This window comes from Felis catus, chromosome A1, assembly GCF_018350175.1.
Source record: "Felis catus isolate Fca126 chromosome A1, F.catus_Fca126_mat1.0, whole genome shotgun sequence".
Classification (NCBI taxonomy): domain Eukaryota; kingdom Metazoa; phylum Chordata; class Mammalia; order Carnivora; family Felidae; genus Felis; species Felis catus.
The window spans coordinates 153,376,136-153,402,575 of NC_058368.1; the positions used below are offsets into that span (position 1 = coordinate 153,376,136).

At 37.1% G+C, this 26,440-nt stretch overlaps 1 protein-coding gene and 1 long non-coding RNA gene across 5 annotated transcripts; one reads left to right on the forward strand and one right to left on the reverse strand.

The window, feature by feature from the left end:
- On the forward strand, window positions 1-15,063 carry LOC123379100. Its single transcript, XR_006583088.1, has 3 exons — window positions 1-1,622; window positions 10,183-10,366; window positions 14,982-15,063. It is a non-coding gene; the product is annotated as an uncharacterized LOC123379100 (long non-coding RNA).
- Window positions 11,825-26,419, reverse strand: ARRDC3 (arrestin domain containing 3). Of its 4 annotated transcripts, none has more exons than XM_011284590.4 (8): window positions 25,901-26,418; window positions 21,852-21,933; window positions 19,791-19,938; window positions 18,702-18,804; window positions 18,104-18,360; window positions 17,605-17,767; window positions 17,178-17,332; window positions 11,825-14,596 (listed from the first exon to the last, which is right to left on the reverse strand). In XM_011284590.4, the coding sequence occupies exons 1-8, from the start codon at window positions 26,178-26,180 to the stop codon at window positions 14,540-14,542; spliced, it is 1,245 nt and encodes a 414-aa protein (XP_011282892.1). In that variant the 5' UTR covers window positions 26,181-26,418; the 3' UTR covers window positions 11,825-14,539. The 4 variants fall into 4 exon arrangements, 3 of the variants coding, with proteins under 3 accessions (XP_011282892.1, XP_019692425.1, XP_019692427.1); XM_019836866.3 differs by lacking the exon at window positions 25,901-26,418 and adding an exon at window positions 22,823-25,872; XR_006583077.1 differs by having other exon boundaries at window positions 17,178-17,370; window positions 25,901-26,419.
- Between the last annotated feature and the right edge of the window lie 21 nt (window positions 26,420-26,440).

Sequence of the window (26,440 nt, forward strand, 5' to 3'; positions counted from 1 at the left end):
TTAGTGTACTCACAGTGCCTTAGGCTGTGAATGGACCAGCATTCACAGAAAGATACAGTATTGTAAAGTAGTTACAAATGTCCTTAGAAAGCATTTCAGGTATGAATTGGGTCAGATTGAGACACAAAGAATGAAAAGTTCTGAATTCTCTCCTGTGAATAATAATATCCTCATTTTAATGGGCTTAGCTTGGCTTTCCCTTCTATAAGAAAGATATTTCCGGTTGTGGGTAATTGAAGACCGGATTCAAACTGGCAATGAAGGAAATTTACTGGCTCAATAGAGTGCAGTGGGAGATCAGGCTTCAGGCATAACCAGATCAAGACTACAATTCTATTTCCCATTGAGTCTTTCAGCTCTGCCCCTCTTTGATTGTCTGCTTCATTTTTAGCCTGGCTTCCTACACTGTAAATAAACACCTGAAGCAATTCCACATATAGTAGTTCCTGTGGCAAAGACAGTATCTGTCCTGATCACTTTTTGGCAAGAGCAAGGAAATTTCCCAGAAATCTTCACAAAAGTCTTGTATACATCTCTGGTCAACACTGGGTCATTTGCCCATCCTTAAATGTTTAAATGTGGCCAGTGTGACAAGATTGAGCTAACCAGGGCTTATTCTTTATTAGCTCATCCATACCTCATGCCTAAAAGGGTGCGGTGGGGAAAATTATTACACTGAAGGAGATGTAGACAGCTGGACAGAGAACCTTCTTTAGAAGTTACACCGCTAGGAAGAAACTTCGTTAAGTATGATCATCCTCTGAGTTGCTACCTCACATATAGAAAAAAAAAAAGTACTTCATGTGGTAGTCCTTCTTTTCTTTTATGAGGATGAAACCTTAATACTATAGACTGGGAGCCTTAAACAATACATATTTATGTTCCCACAGTTCTGGGGGCTGACATGTCCAAGATCAGGATGCCAGTGTGGCTGGGTTCTGGTGAGAGCTCTATTTCTGACTTACAGATGGCTGCCTTTCTGCTGTGTCCTCATGGCAGCGAAAGACAGAGAGACAAACAGGAGGAGAACTCTCTTATCCTCTTCTTCTAAGGCCATATTCCTACCGGATTAGGACACCTCCCTTCTGACCTCATTTACCTTAAATTCCCATCTAAAGGTCCTATCTTCAGATAGTCCTATTGGGCATTAGGGCTTCACCATATTAATTAGAGGGGGGAACAGATTCAGCAGATAGCACTGTTGAGATGTTAATCATTGCCCAAGTATTTTTTGAGCATCTGTTCTGTGTCCAAGGGGGACTGGGCATTGTGATGGTTGGGGGTTGGGTGGGGCAGGATGAAATATTCACTGGGCGGCAATCATAAACTGGAACAAATGCTGTGAGGTAGAGTAATGCTGGGAGAACTCCAGAGTGGCCGGGATCACTGAAGATTGGAATGGCCCAAAAACTGTATGGAGAATTTGAGGCTTAAGCTAGGATTTTGGAATTGGTGGAGAGAAGTATGAAGTGTGTGAAAGGATAAACACCCAGATGAGGAGGGTAGCATTGGGGCTTGAGGGAAAGGGCCAGGTACCATGGAGGTCTTACAGAAAAGACTGAGAAAGTTTTGTAACTGATTGGCATAGAGGGGACTTCATAACTGAGACATGGACTGAAACGGTGAGGAGAATGGAACTTTGAACAGAGATCAGAAATTCCATAAAGAGGGAAGTTATGGGGGTGGGATTGGTTCCATGCAGAAGGATGAGGATTATTTTAGAAATAATCATTTTTAGAAAGTTTTTATCATGGGGTTGATAATGAAGCTAAGGAAATGAATGATCTCTTTGAGAAAATATGTAGAGAGATGGCTGGAAAGAAAAGGGCTAACAATCATCATTTCCCTGAAGTATCTAGCCATAGCAAGTGGCATGATGGTGTGAGACTATTGAAACTTTGATGGATTTAGTTCTGATTTTCTCAGGGCATGCGCAGAACTAAGTGTCATGTGAAATGATCATTTGTTGGTTGATGATAGAATGGATGAATGTTAGAAGTTTAAAATCCACAATGTCTACTATGCATCAGAGATGTTTTAAAGTCCAGCAGCTTTCCCATTTCCATTTAATTGATTGTTTGATCATCATTTATTACTTATACACTGAAGAAATGATAAGCTGAAATATTCCTTCCATCACATGAAGGGGTTAATTAGCTCGGTTTTCAGAGGAGTCATCTGACTGTCATACTAGTCCAGGTACATTCACTGGGGCATTCCCAGTGGGCAGGGATCCTGGGAGAGCATTGCACTATGACCTAGTTTTCCCTTTGGAAGCAGGTCCTTTCTCCTGGGCCTACCTCAGCTTTCTCTTGGCAGTTCTGCTCTCAGTGACCTTTCTCCCTGTACTAGCAGCTAACGGTTGGGTCTACCTTTGTGAAGACAACGTGTGGTTGGTCTGCCTTTGCATTTCTCACTCCTCCCTTTGGAGCTCAGAGCTGCCCACAACTGTACCCAATATTTTAGATCCTCCAACCTCTTCTCTTCTACTAGCAGTATTTGCCATTCTAATGTCTAGTTCTTGTGGAGTCCTGGTGTGGATCAATGAATTTTATGCTATCTTGGGGCTTTCTGAAGAGAAAGAATTGAGTCAGATAAGGAGTTAATAATATATTTAATTTAAATGCATATTATATATTTAATATATTTAATAATATATTTAATGTTATAATAAAATGCCAGGATTTTATTTATTTAAGCTTTTATTTTATTTATTTATTTTTTTTAATTTTTTTTTCAACGTTTATTTATTTTTGGGACAGAGAGAGACAGAGCACGAACGGGGGAGGGGCAGAGAGAGAGGGAGACACAGAATCGTAAACAGGCTCCAGGCTCCGAGCCATCAGCCCAGAGCCTGACGCGGTGCTCGAACTCACGGACCGCGAGATCGTGACCTGGCTGAAGTCGGACGCTTAACCGACTGCGCCACCCAGGCACCCCTATTTAAGCTTTTAAACATTTATTTCAGGGGCGCCTGGGTGGCTCAGTCGGTTAAGTGACCAACTTCGGCTCAGATCATGATCTCACGGCTCGTGGGTTCGAGCCCCGTATCAGGCTCTGTGCTAACAGCTTGGAGCCTGGAGCCTGCGTTGGATTCTGTGTCTCTCTTTCTCTCAGCCCCTTCCCCACTCACTCTGTGTGTGTGTCTCTCTCTCAAAAATAAATAAATAGTAAAAAAAATTTATTTCAGTAATCTCTACACCCAATGTAGGGCTCAAACTCACAACCCTGAGATCAAGAGTTCGGGGCTTTTTCAACTGAGCTAGCCAGGTATCCATAAAATACTAGGACTTTAAATCCAGATAGTCCTGGATGTGAATCGTTAGTCTTTAATTTGACTGGTGTATGATTTGAGACAGTTGCTTAACCGTTTTTGGAAACAGTTTTCCCAACTGAAAAATACATGTAACAGCTGTCTTTGAAAGTGACTGTAAGCATAAATAAGGTAGATGTACATGAAGAGACCTTGCATAGTACCTGGCATATTATAGGAGCTTTATAGGATGGTATTTTATATGACAAGCCAAGGCAAAATACACATGTGCCATAGTTCCACAAATCACTCTACATGGGCTTATGAGGAAGAAGATTAAGGCAGACAGACATACACTCTCTCCCCTAATTTAAGAATATATACTCCCAGTTCTACCTGGTCAGATCTTTTCGATTTCTATGATGTTATTTTGTTAGCTAGTGCTTCAATGTGCTGAAGAATAGTACCTTAGAGAACTAAACAAGTTAATAGATTTTCCTTAAATTGGACCAATTTTCTTCTTCTTTATTGAATCAAGAAAGCTAACTGTCAAAGAGGCATAGAATGGTATAGATAATACCCTAAGGTAACAAAACTCTATTATGTTGTATTCCATTAGAGCTGAGCCCAGGGTATCTTGGAAGAAAATTTCACTATGTAATAAGAGGGGATTGTAGTCCAAACTTTATACGGCTGTTTTTCTCCAGGTTTTTCTACTGTGTACCTTAGCAGCCTTGTCCCAAATGGAAATATCCCCGGTTCATTTTTTCGTCTTGAGAGAATCTAGTGTTAACACTAAATTGGAGATTATCTTTGAAGTAAACAACATTAAGGTGAACAGAGAAATATTCAAGTTCCCTTCAAAGGAATGTTTCAGCTTGCCTACCACCTTCCTCCCTCCATTTATGTAAACCAGAGTCACTGGTATCTTTCCCATAAGTAAGCAGGCAGGTGACTTTGCAGTTGCTCCTGAATAAGAGCCAGATCTTAGAAGTTTTACTCTCTTCTGACCCTTATACCAACCAAGACTTGGCTACTCTGTGGATTAATGTTTGCTAGATAAGTTTTAGAAAACCAAATATATTCCTTATTTACTAGTCATGTCATGAAATATTTTAGATCTATATCTATGTCTTAGCATTAGGAGTATATATTACAGTTGTTCAATGCTATAGGTAAAAATACATATCTTCATGTTAGAATTGGGAAGATTTTAGTTACCTTAAGTAAGAGAGAGATTTTTGCCTAAATAACCACATGAATCCCAAATTACGTATAGGCACACCTCATTTCATTACACTGCACTTTATTGCACTTTGTGGACACTGTGTTTTTTACAGATTGAAGGTTGGTGGCAACCTTGTGTTGAGTAAGTCATTGGGGCCATTTTTCCAACAGCATTTGCTCACTGTCCCTGTGTCACATTTTGGTAATTCTCACAATATTTCAAAATTTTTCATTATTATCATATTTGTTATGGTGATCTGTGATCAGTAATTTTTCATGTTGCTGTTGTAATTCTTTTGGAGCAACACGAACCACACCCCTATAAGACTGTGAACTTCATTGATAAATGTTGTGTGTGTTCTGACTGTTCCACTGACCGGCTGTTCCCCGTCCCTCTCCCTCTCCCTCTCCTTGGGCTTCCCTATTCCTTGAGATACAACATTATTGAAAGTAGGCCAAGTAATGACTCTACAATGACCTCTTAGTGTTAATATGAAAGAGTTACAGGTCTCTCACTTTAAATCAAAAACTAGAAATAAATAAGCCTAGTGAGGAAGGCATGTCAAAAGTCAAGACAGGCCAAAAGATTGGTCTCTTATGCTAAACAGTTAGCCAAGTTGTAAATGAAAAGAAAAAGTTCTGGAAGCAAATTAAAAAGTGCCACTCCAGGGACTCCTGAGTGGCCCAATTGGTTAAGCATCTGACTTTTGATTTCTGCTCAGGTCATGATCTCATGGTTCATGAGATGGAGCCCCTCATTGGACTCTGTGCTGACCATGTGGAGCTTTCAAGTAATTGTGTGTGTGTGTATGTGTGTGTGTGTGTGTGTGTGTGTGTGTGTGTGTATGCAGAGATGTATTATTATTTTTTAAGATTTTATTTTTAAGTAATCTCTATACACAATGTGGGACTTGAACTTACAACCCCAAGATCAATAGTCACATGCTATACCATCTAAGCCAGCCAGGAGCCCCAACTTTCAAGTCTTAGTTATTAAAGAATTACATTACGCTGTATGTATCTACTAAAGATAATGATTGCTCTGATGGATCTGGGTAGTCAATTGAAAACCTTCTGGAAATAAATCACCATTTTAGATACTATTAAGAACATTTGTGATTCATGAGAAAAGGTAAAAATATCAACAGGAACAGGAGTTTGGAAGAAGTTATTCCAACCCTCATGGATGACTTCAAGAGGTTCAAGACTTCAGTGGAGGAAATGACTGCAGATGTGGTGGAAATAGCAGGAGAACTAGAATTATAAGTGGAGCCTGGAGATATGACTGAATTGCTGCAGCCACTATCAAACTTTAACAGATGAGGAGTTGCTTCTTGCGAATGAGCAAAAAAAAATGGTTTCTTGAGATGGAATTTGTTTCTGGTGAAGATGCTGTGAAGACTGTTGAAATGACAACAAAAGATTTAGAATATGACATAAACTTAGTTGATGATGAAGTGGCAGTGTTTGAGAGGATTGATTTCAATTTTAATTGTTCTACCATAGGTAAAATGTTATCAAACAGCTTCACATGCTACAGAAAAATGACTCATAAAAGGAAGAGTCAGTTGATGTGGCAAACTTCATTGCTGTCTTATTTTAAGAAATTACCACAACCAAGGGCGCTTGGCTGGCTCAGTTGGTAGAGCATGTGACTCTTGTGAGTTCGAGTCCCATGTTGTACATAGAGTTTACATTAAAAGAAAAAAAGAAAAAGGAATTTATCACAACCACCCCAATCTCAGCAACCACCAGCCTGATTGGTCAGCAGCCATCAGCCCATCCTCCAGCAAAAAGATTACTACTTGCTTAAAGCTCAGATGATGGTTACCTTTTTTTTTTGGCAATAAATTACTGTTTCATTAAGGTGTACACATTGGTTTTTTTTTTTAGACACAATGCTTTGCATCCTTAATAGATTATAGTGTAGTGTAAATATAACTTTTATATGCACTAGGAAACCAAAAAATTTATTTTACTTGCTTTATTGCAATATTCACCTTATTGATATGGTCTGGAACTGAACCTGCAATATCTCCAAGGTATGCCCATAGCTTGATTATGTGGCATTCTAAAAGCAGTGTCTCAGATGAATGTCATCCCTTTGAATAACAGGTAGCCTAGTAGACTATTTGACTAGAAGAAACTGCAGAAGCCATGGTAAAGTTTCATTCTAAATGGTGAAGATTGAAGAAACAGAGGTCCAGGGAGGTCACTGATATGTACAAGGGGATCAACTTGCTAGAGGAAGATGGGGGTCTAGGATTCTTAATTCCTGACATAATACACTATTTATTTATTTTGTTTATTATTTTTAATATATCTATGTATTTATTTATAATGTTTATTTTTAGGAGATCATGAGTCGGGGAGGGGCGGAGAGAGAGGCAGACAGAAGATCTGAAGAGGGCTCTGCCCTCATAGCAGTAAGCCTGATGTGGGACTCAAACTCATGGACCGTGAGATTATGACCTGAGCTGAAGTGGGATGCTCAACTGACTGAGCCAGCCAGGATCCCAACAATGCACTTTTTAAAACACCATGGTTATTGGATGATATCATGGCTAGCTATAAAAGAATATGGTGAGCTCTTACTGTTTTGAAATAAAACAGCAGCTTACATACATTCTTTTCTAGAGTGAAACTCAGTTGTGTTAAGTTTTAAGCTACCATGTTGGTTTAAATATAGGGAAATTACAAGTTTTACAATATAAAGTCTTGAAGTCCAGACTCTGGGCACAAGGTTATGGTATTTTAACTCAATTATATAACGTTCTCTGAATAGAAAGGTATTGCTGCAAGAGCAGTTTATTTTTTTTAGAGTTTGTTCAATTAGGAAATAGGAAATGGAACCCCAGGAAAGTCAGATGACTTGTTGAAGTTCATTTAGCCACTTAGTGTCTGTGGACCAGAACTTAGTTTCCTTGTCTCCCAAATGAGTGCTCACCCAATACAGTATCTCATCAGGGAAAAGGGGTGGGAGAGGGAGGGAATGTTTCCTTTGATTTATAGTGGTTTTACAGCTCAGGGCTAAATCTGCTCTATAAAGTGAGAAATAATGGCTAACTGTATTTCCTCTAAATAGGTAGCTTTTCCTTATAGGTACTACATTGTTACCATGTTTTCTCTTTTGGAGGAAAGGAAGTTGCTATGCATTCAATTGCATCTCCCGAAAAGATTGGTTGAAACTCTAATCCCCAATATCTCAGAATATGACTTTATTTGGAACAGGGTCATTGCAGATATAAATAGTTAATATAAGCTCATATTGGAGTAGGGTGGGCCCTTAATCCATTATGACTATGTCTATATAAGAAGAGGAGAGACTTAGAGGAGAAAGCCAGAAGAGACAGAGATACAGTGGGAGAAGATGGACATTAGATAAAGAGGTAGAGATTCCAGTGATGCATCTATAATGCAAGGACTGCCAAAGATTGCCAGCCACCACCAGAAGCAAGAAAAGGAAAGCTCTGCCTCTCCAGACTTGAGAAGGAACATGGCCCTGCCATGATTTTGGACTTCTAGCCACCAGAACTGTGAGAGAATAAATTTTTTTTTTAAATTATGTTTATTTTATTTTTGAGAGTGAGCGAGCGAGCGAGAGAACATGAGCAGGGGAGGGCAAGGGGGGCGGGTGTCACAGGATCCAAAACGGGTTCTGTGCTGATAGCAGAAAGCCCGACATGGGGCTTGAACTCACAAACCATGAGTTCATGACCTGAGCCACAGTTGGATGCTTAAACCAGACACCCCAAAGTTTAGTTGTTTTAACTCTCCTGGTCTAAAGTACTTTGTTAAGGCAGCCAGTAGGAAACTAATACAGAGGACAGTGTAATGAAGGAATTCATTGGGCTTTCCTGGTCAGTCTGCTCAAGGCACTCATAAAAGCTTATCAGTCTGAGGCATTTGGCCACTACTTCTCTACACAGCATGCACTGTTATGGCTGGTTCCTCACAAGGGTTTCCTAAAGTTGACTCTCCTCATAGGAGGAAGAATAGTGAGCGGAGTGAACATTTTTTTCTTTGCTGTTTTAATTTTGGAATTAACAATTTGGGGAAGAATGCATGTGCGATTTTGTTGTTGTGGGTTCTGGATATACTTTTGTGGGCTGCTAGCATCCTGTTTGTTTACATGATGCGTGTGTTATATCTTAGTTTCCTGTTATTTTCCTTTTGATCTAAACATCTTGAGTACTAACCTTTTGGGATTCAGACCTATTAAGAATGTACACATGTATATGTGTACATTATAAAAGTGTGCCTTGCACTAGAAGGTAGAAATGTTGATTTTCTTAAAAAAAAAAAAAGCAGAAACTGGATGCTTATTCTAACAATTTTTTTGCATTTCTATCATTAGTTACACTATTAATTCATTAGAGAAAAATGATCTAATTCATATACTTTCCTATATTCAGTAAGGATCAGATAGCTTTTCATTTGGCAAAAATTCATGTCATCTAAAGTAATAAGAATGTAATAATTTGACTTTCATCAGTTGTTAGAAGAAACTGTTAGATTTATCATCTTAGGACAATGTATTTTAATCTTTCACATTCTTTTGTTCACTGGTAAGACTGTTTTGTGTAACTAGTAAATAAATCTCTAAATTATACCAAGATGTTTTAATACACTATTTTAACTTTATTAACATTCCCAGAGACCTACCAGTGCCAGAGGTAATAATCATTTTGTTTGGATTGGAAATTGATGTTGAGAACTTATGTAAGTCTTGAATTTAGAAGTAGGAAAATCCATTTCTACTTAGAATTAGCTACAATGTATCAGAAATTCCTAGTATGTCATAAACTTGTTCTCTTGAATCACATTAGGCTATACACCTTAACATACAAATGCTAGAACCTATTCTAAAGCAATGTTTCCCCCCTTTTTTGGCTTTATAATATCTTGACACCATCTGCCAAAGTTGGTGTCTGTGAAGCTGGTTTGAAAATAATATATTCTTGTCCTTATATGTTAGTTTTGTGCTATTCAGTAAAGACAGTGATACTGGTTCTATTTCCAGTTGGGCTGGTGTGTTTCGCTTTCTATACTACTAGCTGTCTTGGATTTGAAGTCATCTTTTCATATTCATGTATTTACCACAGCATTTCCTGGTTATTTAGTTCCTCAAAAGTCCAATTAATTTTATCAGTAAGTTAAGTCAAATTAATTTTATCAGTAAGTTTTTCTCTCATGTATTGAAAAATGTATCTCCTATTGATTTTGAAATCAAGACATAAAAAGGCAAAATATTTCATCATTCAGATATGGATGTTGTGAGAAATACTGTTGTTGATATAGGAATTCTGGAGGTGTAATTGCCACCAATTATTATAGTTAGAAAGTTATATCTCAAAAATATCAAGCCATAAACAGGCTTTGAGATTTAAAATGCCACAATTATTTTTCACTTATCAAGTACTCCAAATCCTCAACTCAGTTACAGCTTGGGACTCCTGAAAACAAAGTTGCCTGTTTTGTCTTTGTCTCTTTGGTGCGCTACACAGCTTCTTAAATTTTACTGTACTTACAGATTACCTGAGAACCATGTAAACAGGAATTTTGGGTCAGTATTCTGGGGTAGACCTTGATATTCTGCTTTTCTAATGCACTCATAGGTGACGCCATTGCTGCTGGTTTGGACAACACTTGAAATAGCAAGAATATATAGTAACCTCTTTTCTCCTTTCTTCTGGAAACAGATTTCTTTTTATTGGGAAACCCATTCTATGTGGCATGAGACATGACCCAGATACTGACCAATCAGAATCGCCCTTAACAAGTGATTTGGAGAGTCCAGATGGCTTTTCTTCCAGGAGCTATAGAAGCTGGGGTCATCTTTCCTGGCCCATCTAAAATGAAAGAATAAGGCAAATATGAAAAAGGGTAAGTTAACAGAGATGAGAGACAAGAGTGTGTTTCCAGAGCATTATTTGGATTTTTGGATCCAAATGTGCTTAATATATATAGTTCATCCTTGGAATTACTGTTTAATGCACTTTTATTTGTTTTTCCACTTAAGCTAGTCTGAGTTTCTTCCTGTTACAGTAAAAAAATCCTGATAAATATACTGAGCTTGTCATTCAGTAAATCCTAATTAGTGATAGGGTTTGGTTAAGTATAGATGACAATGCAAAAGCAAAGCCAAGTAACAGTCAATTAATTGTATATAACTTGAGACATGTACTTAACTCAGCCTCAAAGTATTCTAATGCCAATTTAGAAGCAACATGGTTAACTTCCAATGTTGTAATGGACTTAGAGCATTATTTCTTTACCTAAAAATATATTACAACTTTGCGCCTTCAATGATGAAGGGGACTTTGGATAGCTACTTTCTACTTTGTGGATGAAGACATCAAAATTCACACATCCTGTTCAAGGCTACATCTAGTTACAGAAAGCAAAACAGAACTCTCTTTTTCATGCTATTATTCCTCTCTCCTCAGTCATTTTTATTCCTTATTGTCTAGACATTGTGTAGATAGGGTTTTTTTTTTTTTTTTTTTATGTTCATTTGAGAGGAGAGAGAGAGAAAGAGAGAGAGAGAGAGAGAGGAAGAGCGTGCAGAGGGGCAGAAAGAGGGAGAGGATCCCAAGCAGGCTTGGCATTGTCAGTGCAGAGCCTGACTTGGGGCTTGATCCCATCAACCATGAGATCATGACCTGAGCTGAAATCAAGAGTAGGATACTTAGCTGACTGAGTCACCTAGGTGCTACTTGCTCTTATTTCCATAAAATTAATTATAAATGTATAATGTCTAAACGCTTCTTTGTAAAACACTTTTTATGTGTACATATGTTTGAGAATATGCGGCAATCATATACAACTTGATAGCTAATCTGTATATGTATAAATACTTAAGTTTTTTTTTCTAAATGTGATCCCCAAAGTACCTATAATGTTATGAATCACTAAAATTCACACATTAAGAAAAATACTGTTATTTTAAAATTTAGGAAAAATATTTTTGTAAGGTTAGTTAATACACCTTTTAAATGTAAGTGCTCTTGAAGTACTAGAAACTTAGATACTTCACAGCAAGAGGGAATTGGTACCTCAAAGTGAAACTACTTTACCTGGTTAAGTTTGGTTCATATAGAGGACTTGAAATTATTTAACAAACTTATGTTTCATAAAAAAAAAATCCGTAACTTGGTGAATTATTAAGGCAAACACTAATAAGTAGTATTAAAAATTCCTGTAAGTCTTCAGTGATTTTCTTTGATATCTAGAAACTATTCTTACCTAGCATGGCTTAAAACAGGGTTTAATTGTAGTCTTAATGTTTGCAAGCATGACGAATTACTAACATGATTAAGATTGAAATAAATCTCCAAACAATTTTACAAAAAAGAAAAAAACAAAACACTTTATTTTCCACAAGGAAGAGCAATAGGAAAAATTAAATCATTTCCCACATATTGTTTTCTTAAAACAGAGCCTACAAGGACATATTCAGCACCAAATAAAACAGGGGGAAAAAAAGAGGAAATTACAAACAGCCATAGAATATAATCTATAAAGCAAACATTTAATATTGCACTTTGTTTTGCTAACATTTTGGATTTTACTTTTCCTAATTGAAAAATCAGGAATCTATCTTGAATACTGGAATACAACTGTGAACCTCACATCTTATGTCAGGAATTGACCAATATTTAGAAAAGAGTAAAGTAATGCCTCTAAATAAGTAAAGAAATAACTTTTAATGGGGAAAATAAAACTTTATTTGATAAAGTTTTATAGATTCAAAATTTAATCACATTTTATTTTGTGACCCAGTGCCAATTATTAGAATATTGGTCATTCTTGTTTCATGTGTTATTTATAAGAGTATATGATGATAAGTATTCCAATGCTATGCATATCAACAATTGTTCCCTAGTTAGACATAAGAGAAAAAAGAAAAGGGATTTTTCAGACACACCCCCCCCCCCAAACAAAAATAAAACCACCAAATGCCCTTTATGCCAAATATTCCATTAGCTTCTTTTGAGGGGGACATTCACAAAATGATTTAACAACAATAAAAAAATATTTCACCCCCATTTCCTTATTATCTAGTATTAGTTTGCTACGGGAGCCCAAACCCTTTATTGAATCACCTAAAACGCGATTCATTTTTACGCTGGGCTTTCTTCACCCTGTCAGCATTTTTCAAACATGAATTGTCTTCCATGTTTTCTTAAAGGCCACTTATGGAAAAGCCTATTTGTTTTGTATGAAGCTTTAAGACAGTATTTAACCAGGTCAAGCACCAAGCCAGAGTTACTATTATTTTCAGCCACTTTATTAACTGTGGGGTTAAACGGCAGGATAGATGTAACACCCATTTCACACGTATGTTGCAATATCATAGATGCTGATTTTCATTAAAAACATCAGAGCTGAATTCCTTCCAAAGTAAGACGATCGGTAAACTTGGTACCTTGGAAAATGGTTTTTAAGTGTCATCATGAATGCTGGTATATTTGTTATGAGCCAACTGTAAATTATCTTTAATATAAACTATAATTTACTGATGTGGTTGCTCTTATCTATATATACTCAAAGTGAGTTGTTTCTCATGTTTAGCAAAATGTTCTTCAGGTAATGGAAAAAATACTTTCATTAAAAAAAACCCCACAAAAATATAAAACAGTTATCATCCCAGCACATATTCTAGTATACTTGTAATTCTGAAGTTATACACTTTTAGAATAAACTTGGGTTTTCAAGCTCTGAGAAGCTTGAGCAGGACACGAAATATATAAATTGAACTCTCTAATATGTATGTGTGTGTGTGTGTGTGTGTGTATGTGTGTGTGTACATATTCCTGCTCATTAAAACACTCTGCACCAGCAAAAATGATTTCCAACATAGGTGTTTTGGAGGTAATTAAGTAACTCCGTACAAAAATAAATGCACTTTCTCCTCCTTTCCAGTGACTGGAAAATTTTCATACTCTTAAAATAATAAAAATAACAATCATTTTTAAGAGCAACAAGCCCTTAACTCTTTGCTGGTGCCTGCCATACTGCCTTTCTTTACTCCATTCTTAGCTCTGCTAGTTTCTTCTTATATGTAATGATAAAAAGGGAATGTGGGTGGGTTATCACTTTTGTGTATGTCCCTTTTCCAAATTTCCCTCTCCAAAAAGCCAACCAAACAAACAAAACAAAAAAATAACTCAACAGTGCAACAAAACACAAATAGCATTCCAACAGTTTGGCAAGTGATGCGTTCACCTGAGATTAAGTGATTTTAGGCAGTCAGTAACAAAATGCTGCTTTGCTGTAATAGTAGAAAGGCAACAAATTCTTAAAAGAAACCAAGAAGGTATACAATCTTGACAAAGTCTCTTATTAGCTTCCTCCTCTTATCTCTTTTCCCACATATCTGTTGCGTATCTACTACAGTAGGCTGCAAAACATACAGCAAGAAGGATTGGCTTGAAGGCATTTGATGTTTGTAAATAAATCCACAATAGGATCCAAGCTGAAGAGGTGATACATGGTCAGCCTAGTAGGACATTTCTGAGCATGTGCATACGCAGGTAAAGTCCAGGCTATATTAAATTAAAAAAAAAGTCAGTGCGTTTTTTTCATGTTAAAGTTTTTTCAAAGCTTTCTTTTGTTCCTTGTTGTGCTGACCACAAACAAGTTTTTAAAGAGTATCAAGAGTCTGGCATAAATGGAAAAAAAAAAAGCTGTAGTGACATCGGAACTGCACAATGTAAGCATTGAGCATGTGCAAATTTTCAAATCAAAAGAAGGAAATCATCCCTCTTTACAACGTGGTGTCTTGACACGTATGACCATAGGCTAAGAAGACTGCTCTTAATATGTGCCTGTTTTAAAGGAGAAAAGCTTAGATCTTCAAGCATGTTGGAGCAGTCCCAGAATGTTGCTGTAGGCTTCTAAAGCATGATCACTGGTTGTTTCATGTATCTGCCATTTTTCTGGGCAAAAGCAATTCCACTTCCTCTGAAAACGTGTCTCCAAGATACTTCTCTGTCCCCAGCTGGGAAGAGATACAGTTCAGAACCCACATCAAGTTGATCTAACACAGTTCCTTCAACGAGAGGGGCAGGATGGTCTATCATCTGCTGACTGATCAGGGTTTGGATCAATCTATAAAAAGAAAAGTGAAAAAAAAATAGTTATTTGATAAGGTCTAGTAAAAATGCAGCTAATGACTAACATTTTGAGTACCACTGAGGAATTTAATCAGAAAGAACATACGCAGCATTTAAGGGAAGAAAGGATACTAGTATTATCTATAAAGTGTCTTAGATTTAATTACTAGGTTAATAATAAAATTTATAAAGGTATGCCCAAATAGTTCTCTTTTCCAAAAGGTAATGGTGAAATTTTATCAGAGAATGGGGTTTTACTCTGCACTTAGTAGGAACGAAGACTCAAATACACAATGGAAAACATCTTCATAGCAATGATCTCCTTTTATGAAGTATCCCTTTTATCCTTTTACAAAAAAGTCAACTCCTCTCTTTTCTAGGCTTTGAGAAGAATGCAGTTGTGTAAAACCCCAGAGGGCCTAGAAAAACAGTGTGTATCAAGAAATAATGCTGAACCCAAAATGCTCTACAGTCTTCCCACCTTCTCTATTTCTACAGTGACTTTCATATGCACATACATTTAAGCAACGTGAGTATATTTCAGCTGTTTCTCAGCTAGAAAGAGAATTGACATAGGAAGGCAAATAGCTGCCTTTAATACGTTCCTTTTTGTGAGACATCGTTTGGGCAACACCCATTTTTACTTGTATTTAAATGTGGCACAGTCCAAAGTGCCTCAGAAACTTTAGGTAAAACACATTTTTAGAGGAAAAAAAGCATCTACCTTTTAATGACTTAAAAGAGACAAAAAAAAAAATCACTGTAATACAATCTAGAACTCCTCCCCCCATGCGGCTATTAAATCACACTTTGAACCAATTTAGGGTTTTAAAAGTTTTTAAATTCCCTTAATTATCTTAGTTCACTTTAAAAGAAGGAAGTAGAATTTTACTACAAATTGCTTAGATTGTCATTCTTTTAAAATGCCTGTTGTACAGCCAGAAGGCCTCAGATCAAATCAGTAGTGACTGACTTAAGACAGAAACATCAGTGTAGAAATGTAATAAAATCTGTAAGTGGGAGAACATTTTTAACATTGTAAGGGAAATTTTATGAAATAGAATAGTAGGATAGAAAACCATAAGAATTTACAAAAACAAATTCTAAATATTCTACATTTCAATGAGTAAAGTGGATCTCCTATTAACCACATTCAAAGGAAAACACACTCTTCTGGCAATGATGTTAAGGGAGAAAAGGAGCAATTTCTTGCAGAGTGAAACAATCCCATTATGTCTTATTTGAGAGTAATAATACATAGTAAAATTGCTAAACTATGATAACCAAAAGGATTAGGTTGATTCCAGTGATTTACAAAACTATTTAGTATTATACTGGTATCAAGGGCAACTTTAAAGCCCTTCAAACATGTATGTATTTTTAAAAAAAATTTTTAATGTGTATTTATTTTTGAGAGACAGAGACAGAGCACGAGCAAGGGAGGGGCAGAGAGAGAGGGAGACACAGAATCTGAAGCAGGCTCCAGGCGCTGAGCTGTCAGCACAGAGCCTGACATGGGGCTCGAACTCACAAACTGTGAGACCATGACCTGAGCCAAGTCAGCAAAGCCACCCAGGCGCCCTGTTCAAACATATATTAAGATATATTCTGAAGTATCCCGAAATTGCTGGCTTTCTACCCTGCCTCCTTGCCTTCCACATGCTGTTTTTCCTGCCTGGACTGTATTACTTTTTGAGGACTACTTATTTTGAAGATCTGACTTAATAATCACCTTCTCAGGGAAGACTTTCCTGATTCCCAAGTCCTAATGAACTGTTCTCAAATGAACTGCATACATTCCTATCATACTATTATGGAATATTTCATCTCTAAATTTGTTCTTCTCACTAGTCTATGAGCTTCTCTCAAGTAAGGGCCATGTTTTATTCACCTACATGCTTGGTGGTCATCAATGGGAGATGAATAGAAATGTTTGTCTAACATGTTTTTGCACATGTTCTTTTCCCCTATGACTGTTAAAATATGCAAGAATTAAACTTGAAAAGGCTGATGAGTAAGATGAATTAAAGCTACTGAATTAATTTATGGTTGCAAAATGCCACTTCTATTGATGCTTAAAATATGAATTAGTCCTGGGGTGCCTGGTTGACTCAGTCTGTTGAGCATCTGACTCTTGATTTTGGCTCAGGTCATGATGTCATGGTTTGTGAGTTCAAACCCCGTATCAGGCTCTGCGCTGACAGTGCAGAACCTGCTTGGGATTCTCTGTAAAGCTCTCTTTGTGCCCCTTCCTCCATGTGCTTGCTCTCTCTCTCTCTCTCAAAATAAATATAAATAAGCTTAAAAAAATGAATTATTCCTTTAACTGACATTCTGTGAGCATGAGACTGGACCACTATCCCTGTTTCCCCAATAATATGAGTCCTACTTATTAAAGTTAAGAATGAAACTTATTTAAATCTGGACAACCATAATTTAATGCTTAATCCTGTTGTTTTAAATTATTTTTCTATAAATATGATGCTAATCAAAACTGAACTACATTTTTAAAAAAGTCTACAATAGTATTTCCCAGGAGAGCTAGCCTATTTCATACTTGAGAAGCTAGTGCTTACCTCTGAATAAAGAGGTGGAGGCAAGAACCGAAACTCCTGGATATAAGCAAACAGTGGTCCTTGAAGCGCTCTCTCAAAGTCATCACAAGCACTCACTGGTGCAAGATTGTTCCGCCTTTGTTCCTCTGTTACCACTTCTGCATAGCTGGGTGGTGCTGAAGGAAAAAGATACACGCAATTCGAACAGCATGTTCTTATGCATGTCAAAATACACAGAATAATAGATATTAAAAAAGAATGTCAAGATAAAAAAAATAATTTTTTGTTTTGTGATCAAAACTACAGGGATGTAGGTTTTAAATCTAACATTAGGGACACATCTACTGTCTGCAGGTATAGACAAAAGTGTATCTATAAAATATTAGAAGCAAAATTATGTTCTTGAAAATATTAAGAAATTAAGCTTAAACATGCATTATCAAATTACCTTCAGGTCTTTCAGGTAGGGATAAACCAAGCCAGTTCATATTCATGCTACACTGACTGCTTACACTTGAGGTTCTGCTACCAAATGGATGTAGAGGAATGGTACCAATGACAAGTGGCAAATTAAGAAATAAATCCATAGCTCCAGGAATATCCACATATACCTAAACATTGAAAAAAGATGTTAGGCTTAGAATTCCAAGTATTATTTCTTTTTTAAAAACTAATAACCCAATTTTAATGTTGAAGCCTTCATTTACTTTGTTTCTTAGTTATATATACGTAAAACATACTAGAAATTTTTCTCTAGTTACGTATAATACTGTATAGTACGTTTACACGTGAGGTAAACGATTAATTATAAACCAAATTTAGTATTTACATATATTTTTATATATCATATATGGAATATAAAAATCAAATCCTGGATATAAGACAAAATAATATCCTCATGACTTTAATACTAAATAACAACAACAAACCCTTAACTCTATACATACCATTAGTGAATATTCCACACGAATTATGCTACAGTCGAGGATAGAGGGAGAAACTGGTGGAATTTTCAGCAACTTTCCATTCCAGGTATCTGTCTTTCCAGATGATAAGGATTCCCCACGTAAGTTAGCCACAAGCTGTTTTACTTCCTTCATTTTCCCTTTGGCATAGAAGGCCTGTGTTTGGTAAATGGCTGCCTTTGGCACTACCATTCGGGAAGAGCAGTTTTCAATCTCAGCAAATATCTGAATTGATTCACCTAGAGAAAAAAAATATGTATCTACTGTTAAAAAAGCAGAAAAAGGTAAAACAAACCCAAAAATGGATTCTTAAGAACTTAAAATGTAAGCTCATTGCTCTACATGGACTACATGGACAAAAAACTGTCCCAAAAGCAGGAAGTAATTTAGAATTATGAAAAAGAACTACTCATTTACAGTAGCTATTTAAAAATGGACACTACATTCCAATTTATGAAAGAAAACTGAGTTATTTTACTAAAGAATACTATATTATGTTTGCATTTAGAGACATTCCATAAATTTATATATAAAAACTAAATGAAGGATCGTTTTCCTTGGGAAGCCATCTCATACGTACCTGGGGTATAGCCCTTCCTTTCGATTTTGGCACTTAAGGATATTGGGCCTGAGGTACAGAACCAGCAACAGAGAGTCTTTTCTTTTGTGCCTGCTTGGGGTGACTGTAAGAAATAAATTTGGAGAAAAAGATCAATGCATGAAATTGGGACAGTAACAATGTTTTAATATAAAAATCCCAAATTCTTGGAGAATTAAAATTAAAAGCAGTGTTGCTTTTTTTCTAAGTGTATCCAAATGTACTTCAAAAAAAACCTAACTGATGGCTCCTGAATTATACAACTATTTTTGTTTATATATAAATTTCCATTCAATTAAAAAAAGGGGTACAAGGTTTAACATCACATTCCATAAACAAAGTTTTACATATACAGTAATTAAAAACTAACCATCCAAACAAACAAAAAAACCCTTTCCACATAAACTGCCTTTAAAAAAAAAGGCAGCTTAGAAAGCAGTTTGGTTATAATCCCAAATGTTAACATCTTTCTTTAAGAATGTAACAATCAATTAATTATGTGAAAAAAGGAAAACTCTCATTTTTAATGTTATTTGCTTGAAGATGTTATCATTTGTTTAAACCAAATAAAGTTTTTAAAGTCAAATTTGAATCTTGTGGAAAAATGCAATTAAAAAGAATTGCTTTTAAAATGGAATTGTTTTTTCATCAAAGTGACAAAATCTCCCCAACATTTGACAACTATCCCTATGTTGGAAGAATGCAATGTGAATTTTAGATTATGATCTTTTCATGGTAAGTGATATGGTCTTATAATAATAACTGATACTACTGTTCCTCTTCTGCTAGAATTATCCAAGGAACAGATCTATTTTTTGTTATTGTTATCTTTTGAATAAGAGTTATTTCATACCATATGCTGAAGTTATTACAGTGTCAGAAAATATGAGCATACTTTTCGCTAATTTGTGTGCTCTTGACTGTATTTTTAAAATAAATATTAAAAAATAAATAGTTATGAATTTTAAAATAAATCACAATTTAAAATTTATACGTATTGCATAGTTTAGGTGATTATTCTTTAATATTTATATGCTGAAAACAAGAATGAAGAATTCAGTCAATTCTTACCAGTAATGAAGGAGTGTTGATATCTATATGCTCAAAGACTGTAAATTCCTTCTTTAATTTTACTGGTAGAAGCCAAGGCCTGTGCAATTCGGCTTTCACCCAATAGCGCACACTGCCATGTCGGCCTTCGAATGAGGTAGCAAGTGGTCTGTGCAGAATATAAAGTTCAATATATTAATTTTATACCTCTTTTTAATAATTATACAGCAGGTCAGCATATAGAAGTGTTACTACAGGGCACTGTTTATTATCAATGAGGTATCAAACATAGAATTTTTTTAATTTCCAAAGGGATAAGTCATTGGGGGAAAAAAATCTTCTGTTTTCCAAATGACAATAGCTAACAGTTAATATTATAGTAATTTTGCTTAAAAAAGCCAGAAGAATACAATCCCTTTAAACTAAGAAGAAGCTACTTTTAATGCTGGTGGCAAAATTATGCAAGTTTGGAAATGAACAATTCTTGAAAGATCAAAGTTTAATCTAAAAATGAAGTTAAGAATGGTTTAAGTATTTCTATTAAGAAATTCTACCCACTGGCTAGAAATCTCTTTTTGTAGTAACTAATTAAGAAGGTCTAGAAAAGGCATAGGCCATTTGTTATAATTTTAAAAAACTTGCATTTTATAGGTCTACTGAAACTCTAAAAAGCTGGTTTCCCATTTCCTAGTTTACTCATATTCTAACTCTTTTTGGCCACGTTTTCTAACTTTATAGGTTTAAAAAGAAAAAGAAACATTTCTGTTAATCTGTGTCAAGAAAATCAGAAGTGTTTTTCAATTCTCCCAAATTTTATTAATTGTGGAAGGTTTTATTTCGGTAGGCTTAGTTTTTTTTTTTTTCTTCTTTCATAATTTCCTTAGAAAAATGCCCAGGGTTCAGTTATGTATAAGGTACAGTGCTAACTTAGATTGGCATGAGAAGTAGTGTTGTTTTTACAGATATTTTTGTATTTTAGACTCCCGTATTAACGTGTATAGCACAGAAAAATAAAATGCAGTATTTATGTTAGTCTTCCAGACTTTATTTTAAATGACCTTGATTTGGGGTGCCTGGGTGGCTCAGTCAAACATCTGACTCTTGATTTTGGATCAGGTCGAGACCTCACGGTTTGTGGGATTGAGCCCCATGTCCGGCTCTGAGCTGACAGTGCAGAGCCTGCTTTGGATTCGCTCTCCCTCTTTTTCTCTCAAAATAAATAAACATTAAAAAAAGTTAATGACCTTGGTTTACAGATTTTTAAAAAACATATAAATATTAAATTACCTTCACCCTGAGAAATATTCAGGCCCAGTATTAGCATTATATTCACACTTGCAGTATGTCTCTTAAAAAGTAGATTAGGGCATGGAGGAAATAGAATATTCTGAAAAATACCATTTATGAACTATTCGCATGTAACTCAAGTACTAGAATTATCAAAGATATTAAAAAATTGAGGGGAGTATTTATTTTTTAACGATCTATTTTTATGTTAAGAATAAACCACTTTGTTTTCTTCTTCCATACTATATTCCAAGCCTTATATTTAGGTACATGATGGGTGTTTCCTTTTAAGTTCAGATCATATAGTATCTCTTTTGGGACCTTTTCAATCAGCTCTTTGCACAGAAGCTGAATCCGTATCTAAAGAACATCACTTCTAAAGTTAATCTATTCCTAATTATTTTTATCTTTTTAGTTTACTGCTGTTGGTTAGCATTAGCAGAAAAGACTTGATATGTTCTATGTTTCTGCTAGTACCAATTGATGATAAATAAAGTACTTATAAAATGGTTACTATTTGAGCAGAATCTTCTAATTCACTCACGTTAGGTGAAATACTATTCAAGTTTTAAAAACCTCACAGATCTTGAGACAAAGTACTAAGAATTGAGCTTTGCTTTCTATAATTTTGCCAGGCTAGATTAAAAAGTAGCTACTTCTTTCAGTGTATTGTTTTCCTCTAGCAACATTCAATAATGAAAAGGGTTTTTTTTTAAACTAAAAATATTTAAATTTAGAATAATTTTAATTTTAAAAGAATGGAGGTTTATGAAGAATGCCTGTTATAATACTTACGTCTGTGGAAGCTCGAAGCTGAATGCATATTCATGCCTTCCTGAATGAATAGTGTTGAAGCCTTCTTCGGAATTATCATCATCTTAAAACAAACAAAAAGGAAAAAAAAGCTTGACGTTAAACCTTTGCACACTCCTCACAGTGGCATAACTTTAAAGATACTCCTATAACAATTAAGGCCGCGAGCTTTGTAGTCTGAGAGGTCTTAATGCCAATTCTTACTTTGGTTACTTCCCCTGGGTGAAATACAAATCCTGAGACTTCAGTTGCCTCATCTGTAAGATGGGGATATTAACACTTCTACCCCAAAGGCAAGTATTTTCATGGTATATGAGCCAACTCTACAGGATCTGCATCCAATACAGTACATGCTCAACAAAAAGAGGAAGAGCTCAAATTTCACACTAAGATGTTATCTTGGTCTCCAATGGTTTATTTAAGATTATGAGACATATAATAAAAACTGGGTAAACCTTTCAAGTCTGTCAGTTTTGATACAGATGAAATGAATGTTATAATTCTAAAACCATTAGAAAACTTTGTCAAATGTTGACGTTAAAAAGAAAAACGGAACAGTGATTTTAATGTCAGTTTCAAAGCTAAAAATAAAAATTATTTATTGACCCTAAAATGATGACCACACTCAGTTTGTCCTAGCGACAGCTAAAAATGTGCAGACATATATTAAAAAAACCCTTAAATAGCTTTAAGATCTTTTAAAGGTTGCCTGCTTACGGGGAAACACGTTCTACATCCTTTCAAAAATGAACTCCAATTAGGTTGTTTCCAATTTCCAGATGTATGACCTTTCATTTTATAACCAATTTCTTTTGGCCAAAGAGCTTATTTTAAAAATTTCTCCACAATAAATATACGTAATGAAAATACGGGCGGGGATTCTGGATTCTTAAAATGACTTTTCTTAGCCTTCTAAATATTATAATTACATAAATGTCTTATTATTAACGTACTTTTTAGTGTAGACACCATCATTTACCATGAGAGGAGACGAGATTGGTAAAATCATTTAACTTTCCCTCACCAAAAAGTATCGAAGGTACACAAAAAACGTGATGCTTCCCTTACATCACAGGGAGAAAAGGAAAAAAGCGCGTCTATATGTGGATACTTTTATTCAAAACCCACGATGATTCCCTCATATCTCAGTACTATTTTCCTCGTCCCCTGTGCAAATCCTCTGAACGAATTTCAGCACTGAAAATTGGCTGGTGAGTTGGGGGCCATGTACACTCGCTCCCCTCGAAGGCGCCCAAAGTTTGCCTCCCTCTCCTTTTCTTCCCTTCTCTCTCCCTTTTTGTGCCAGCTCAGCAGTCTCATTGAGGCGAGCTGCGGCGGCCGCGCCGTGGTAAACAAGTGCCGGGCTGTCAATCAAGAACTAGACCGGAGCAGGAGAGGACCGGCCTAAACCGGCGCGAGCAGATCCCAGCCGGCCCGCCCGCGCGCCGCCGCCGCCCGCGCGACCCGCTATACATACGGCATACGTCGCGCGGCGCTCGCGCTCGCGTTCGCGCAGCCTACCCTGCTGGGCTGGGGGCGGGGCGACCGCACCGCGGCGCTTCCGCTTTACACGCCCCAGCCGGTGACCGGTTCGATCTGGCTCGGGCCACCCTGACACCTTTACAGTTGCGGAGAGGGAAACTGGGGCGGGGTGGGGGGTGGGCAGGGCTGCATAGTCCCCGGGAAACAATGGGGAGGGGCCAGGGAATACTCGCCAAGGCCCCGACCCCAGCTTTCGTTGTCAGTGGCACTTTTCCCTCTTCTCCTGGCCAGCCTTTACGGTCTGTCCCTCAGGTCAAATCAAGGTAGCCGGTCTGGGGGCTGCATAGGTCCACAACACGCTTTGTTTCAGCTCAGGGAATGAGCATTTACAGAAGCCAGCTGACATCTTCCAGCCGAGAACAGGAAAACGGGGTCCTGCTAACCCTGCCTACCCAAGTTCTTCAGAATAGAATTGTCAGCTGAAGTTACGCCCAGGGCCGTTCGGCACCTGTAAGGGCAGCAGGAGCTTCTCCCCCTCTACTCTGCTGAAACCCAAGATCGTTTTCTTTGGGGTCCCCAAGCAAGCCGAGGTGAGGGGCGACAACATTCCGTGACATGAACCACGGCGCCTCCACAAGCTCGGGGAGGGATGCGAGTACGGGCGGGGGCGGCCACTCTGGAGGGACCTTTACCGGCGCACGCCGGTTCCAAGCCTCGCCCCAACCGGCGCGAGCCCACTCTCCCCACCCGCCCGCGCCCAATCCAATCAGAGCCTGGCATCGCCTTAGCAACAGGCTAACAAACGCGGCTCCGCCTATCGCCGGTCGCCCGGGGCGGGGTCTCAGTTACCAGGCTAGTTTGAGAGGTCCCACTTTTAAGTCATTGAAACTATTCCAGCTAAGAGCTCGTCCGCGCCTTGCAGGGGTTGAGGGGCATCTCGTTGGGGTACGGGGTACATAGTTTTCTTTACCGTGAAATCATCGAGTAACTAATCAAACTGCGTTTGCCCCCATAAGTCGTTATTCTACTTTTATCCCACTGCAAACCTCAGCTCCTTAAAAACCTTTGTTTCTTAACCGTTTGATAAAAAGCTGCAATGTCCAGAAAGGTTCAAACACAAACTCGTGTGCCTGCTTCTCAACAAATACCAAAGCTGTCATTAGGCATTTACATTTAACATCAGTCTTACTGCTCAGAAGGATTAACTAGAAATTATTTCAGAATACAAATGACCTGTGTGTAACCGTGAAAACCCAACCAAAGAACCGATTTCATCTTAATCTATTAAAAAAAAATGAGTTAAATGCTGTAACTCCCAAGCATCCTTCATTTCGACACTTGCCTTAGTTCAATTAGCACTTCCTCAAGGATGTATATTTTTTAATATTAAAAAAGGTAAAGATGTCCTGTACTTTTTCAAAATCGTCAACATTTGAACTAAATACTGCATGAAAAAGGAGAAGCATAAAATTACATAACCAGTTTTAACATTATATTCTTCTTGGGCTAGGAATTAAGTCATCGCCACCACCTGACGCGTGTAACCAATCTGCTGAGAGCAGAACAAGCGCCCCTCCTCACCACCCCCCAGAACTGGTCCGAAACAGGATTGAACCGCTTCTAACAAAGGGTGGAAACTTAGAAAAACAAGCTTAGAGTCTCCTATATTTCCACAATGTAACCACTTAAACAATAGATTGGAAACCTTAGGACCCCTTCTCCCCTTGACAACCCTTCATCTTCCCTTTCTAACCAAAAATCAAATCCAATGTGCCGAATACTTTTCAATTCCATTTGACTGGCACCGGTTTCATTGAATGCACGTTCCAAAGTTAGGCATCATACTCGGAAAAGAAAATTACTGACCCGAAATGGCTTCTAAAACTGATTTGAAACCTATCATAATGATAGACACTATCCTTTAAAATAGAGAATGCTTGATGTAAATTATAAAGGATCTGGAAAGAATAGGGAAAAAACACGTGGGGTGTTGATGCCATATGTCAAAATAAGCCACAGAAATCCTTTATCAAAGAACAACGATCAATTCTTTAAAATATTTTGCGTGTCAATACTAAAAATGAAAACCACCTATTTACCCACTTAAAAATGTTACTCCATTTCTTCACTGAAGCTTAGTTTTTTAAGATCTAAGGTTGCAGAGTACAAGGGGAAAAATCGAATACTGGACTGCAGATTTTAGCAATTCATTTGAAAACTTATTAGTAAAATTATTGAATGAGATTTAAGTAGAATTTACAAGTAAGATAGAAATGTATTCCAAGTGCGTATGGCACAGACCAAGCCGGGTATAGACAGAGGTAGTTGAATAAGTGCAGTTTGCAGTCACTTTGCAGATGCCTGCATGCATTACGGCTTAACACACGATGAATGTCAAGGAGAATCCCAATCTTCCAACTTTGCTAATCTTTATCAAACTGCTATGTGTTATGCCAGGAGTAGAATTAACACGAATTCAGGAAAATTGAAAAGGTACTTTTCCAAAGAAAATCAAGGTCTAATGATTTCTGTATAATATAAAAACTTACCTCTTTCGTGTCCAATTAAGATGTCTTTATGGTTGAAATACTCTACTTCTTCAGTGTAATTCTGTGTATAGGCAGTATTGGAGCCGGCGTTTCTTGACTCGGTCCAGCGTACTTTCGCATGTCCTCTTGCATGAATTTTAAGAGATTTTACTCTGATTTCCCCAGTAACTTCTAAATTCACCCTTCCTGAGACTGTATCCCCACTAGAATACACAGGGACATTGCTGTCATTAAGACAGTCAAAGCTTATTGTCAAACTCTTCACCTTTCCCAGCACCATGTTTATAACAAAATCTATAAAAATATAATGTAAGACAAAAAAAGTCAAGATCACATATAAAATGTGATCCTCACCTAACACTGATCGATGTCTTTGCCGTGCAAAAAGCTTGCAGGCAAGATCAGTGATTCTTTACAAATAGTTCATTGAGATTTCTTAAAAAGTCAGGGCAGCACAGAGGCTGCTGCTCCACGATTCTGCTAGTCTCAGTGGTCTCCTTACAAAGACGGGCGGCTGGAGGCTGCCAGCTCACTTTAAGA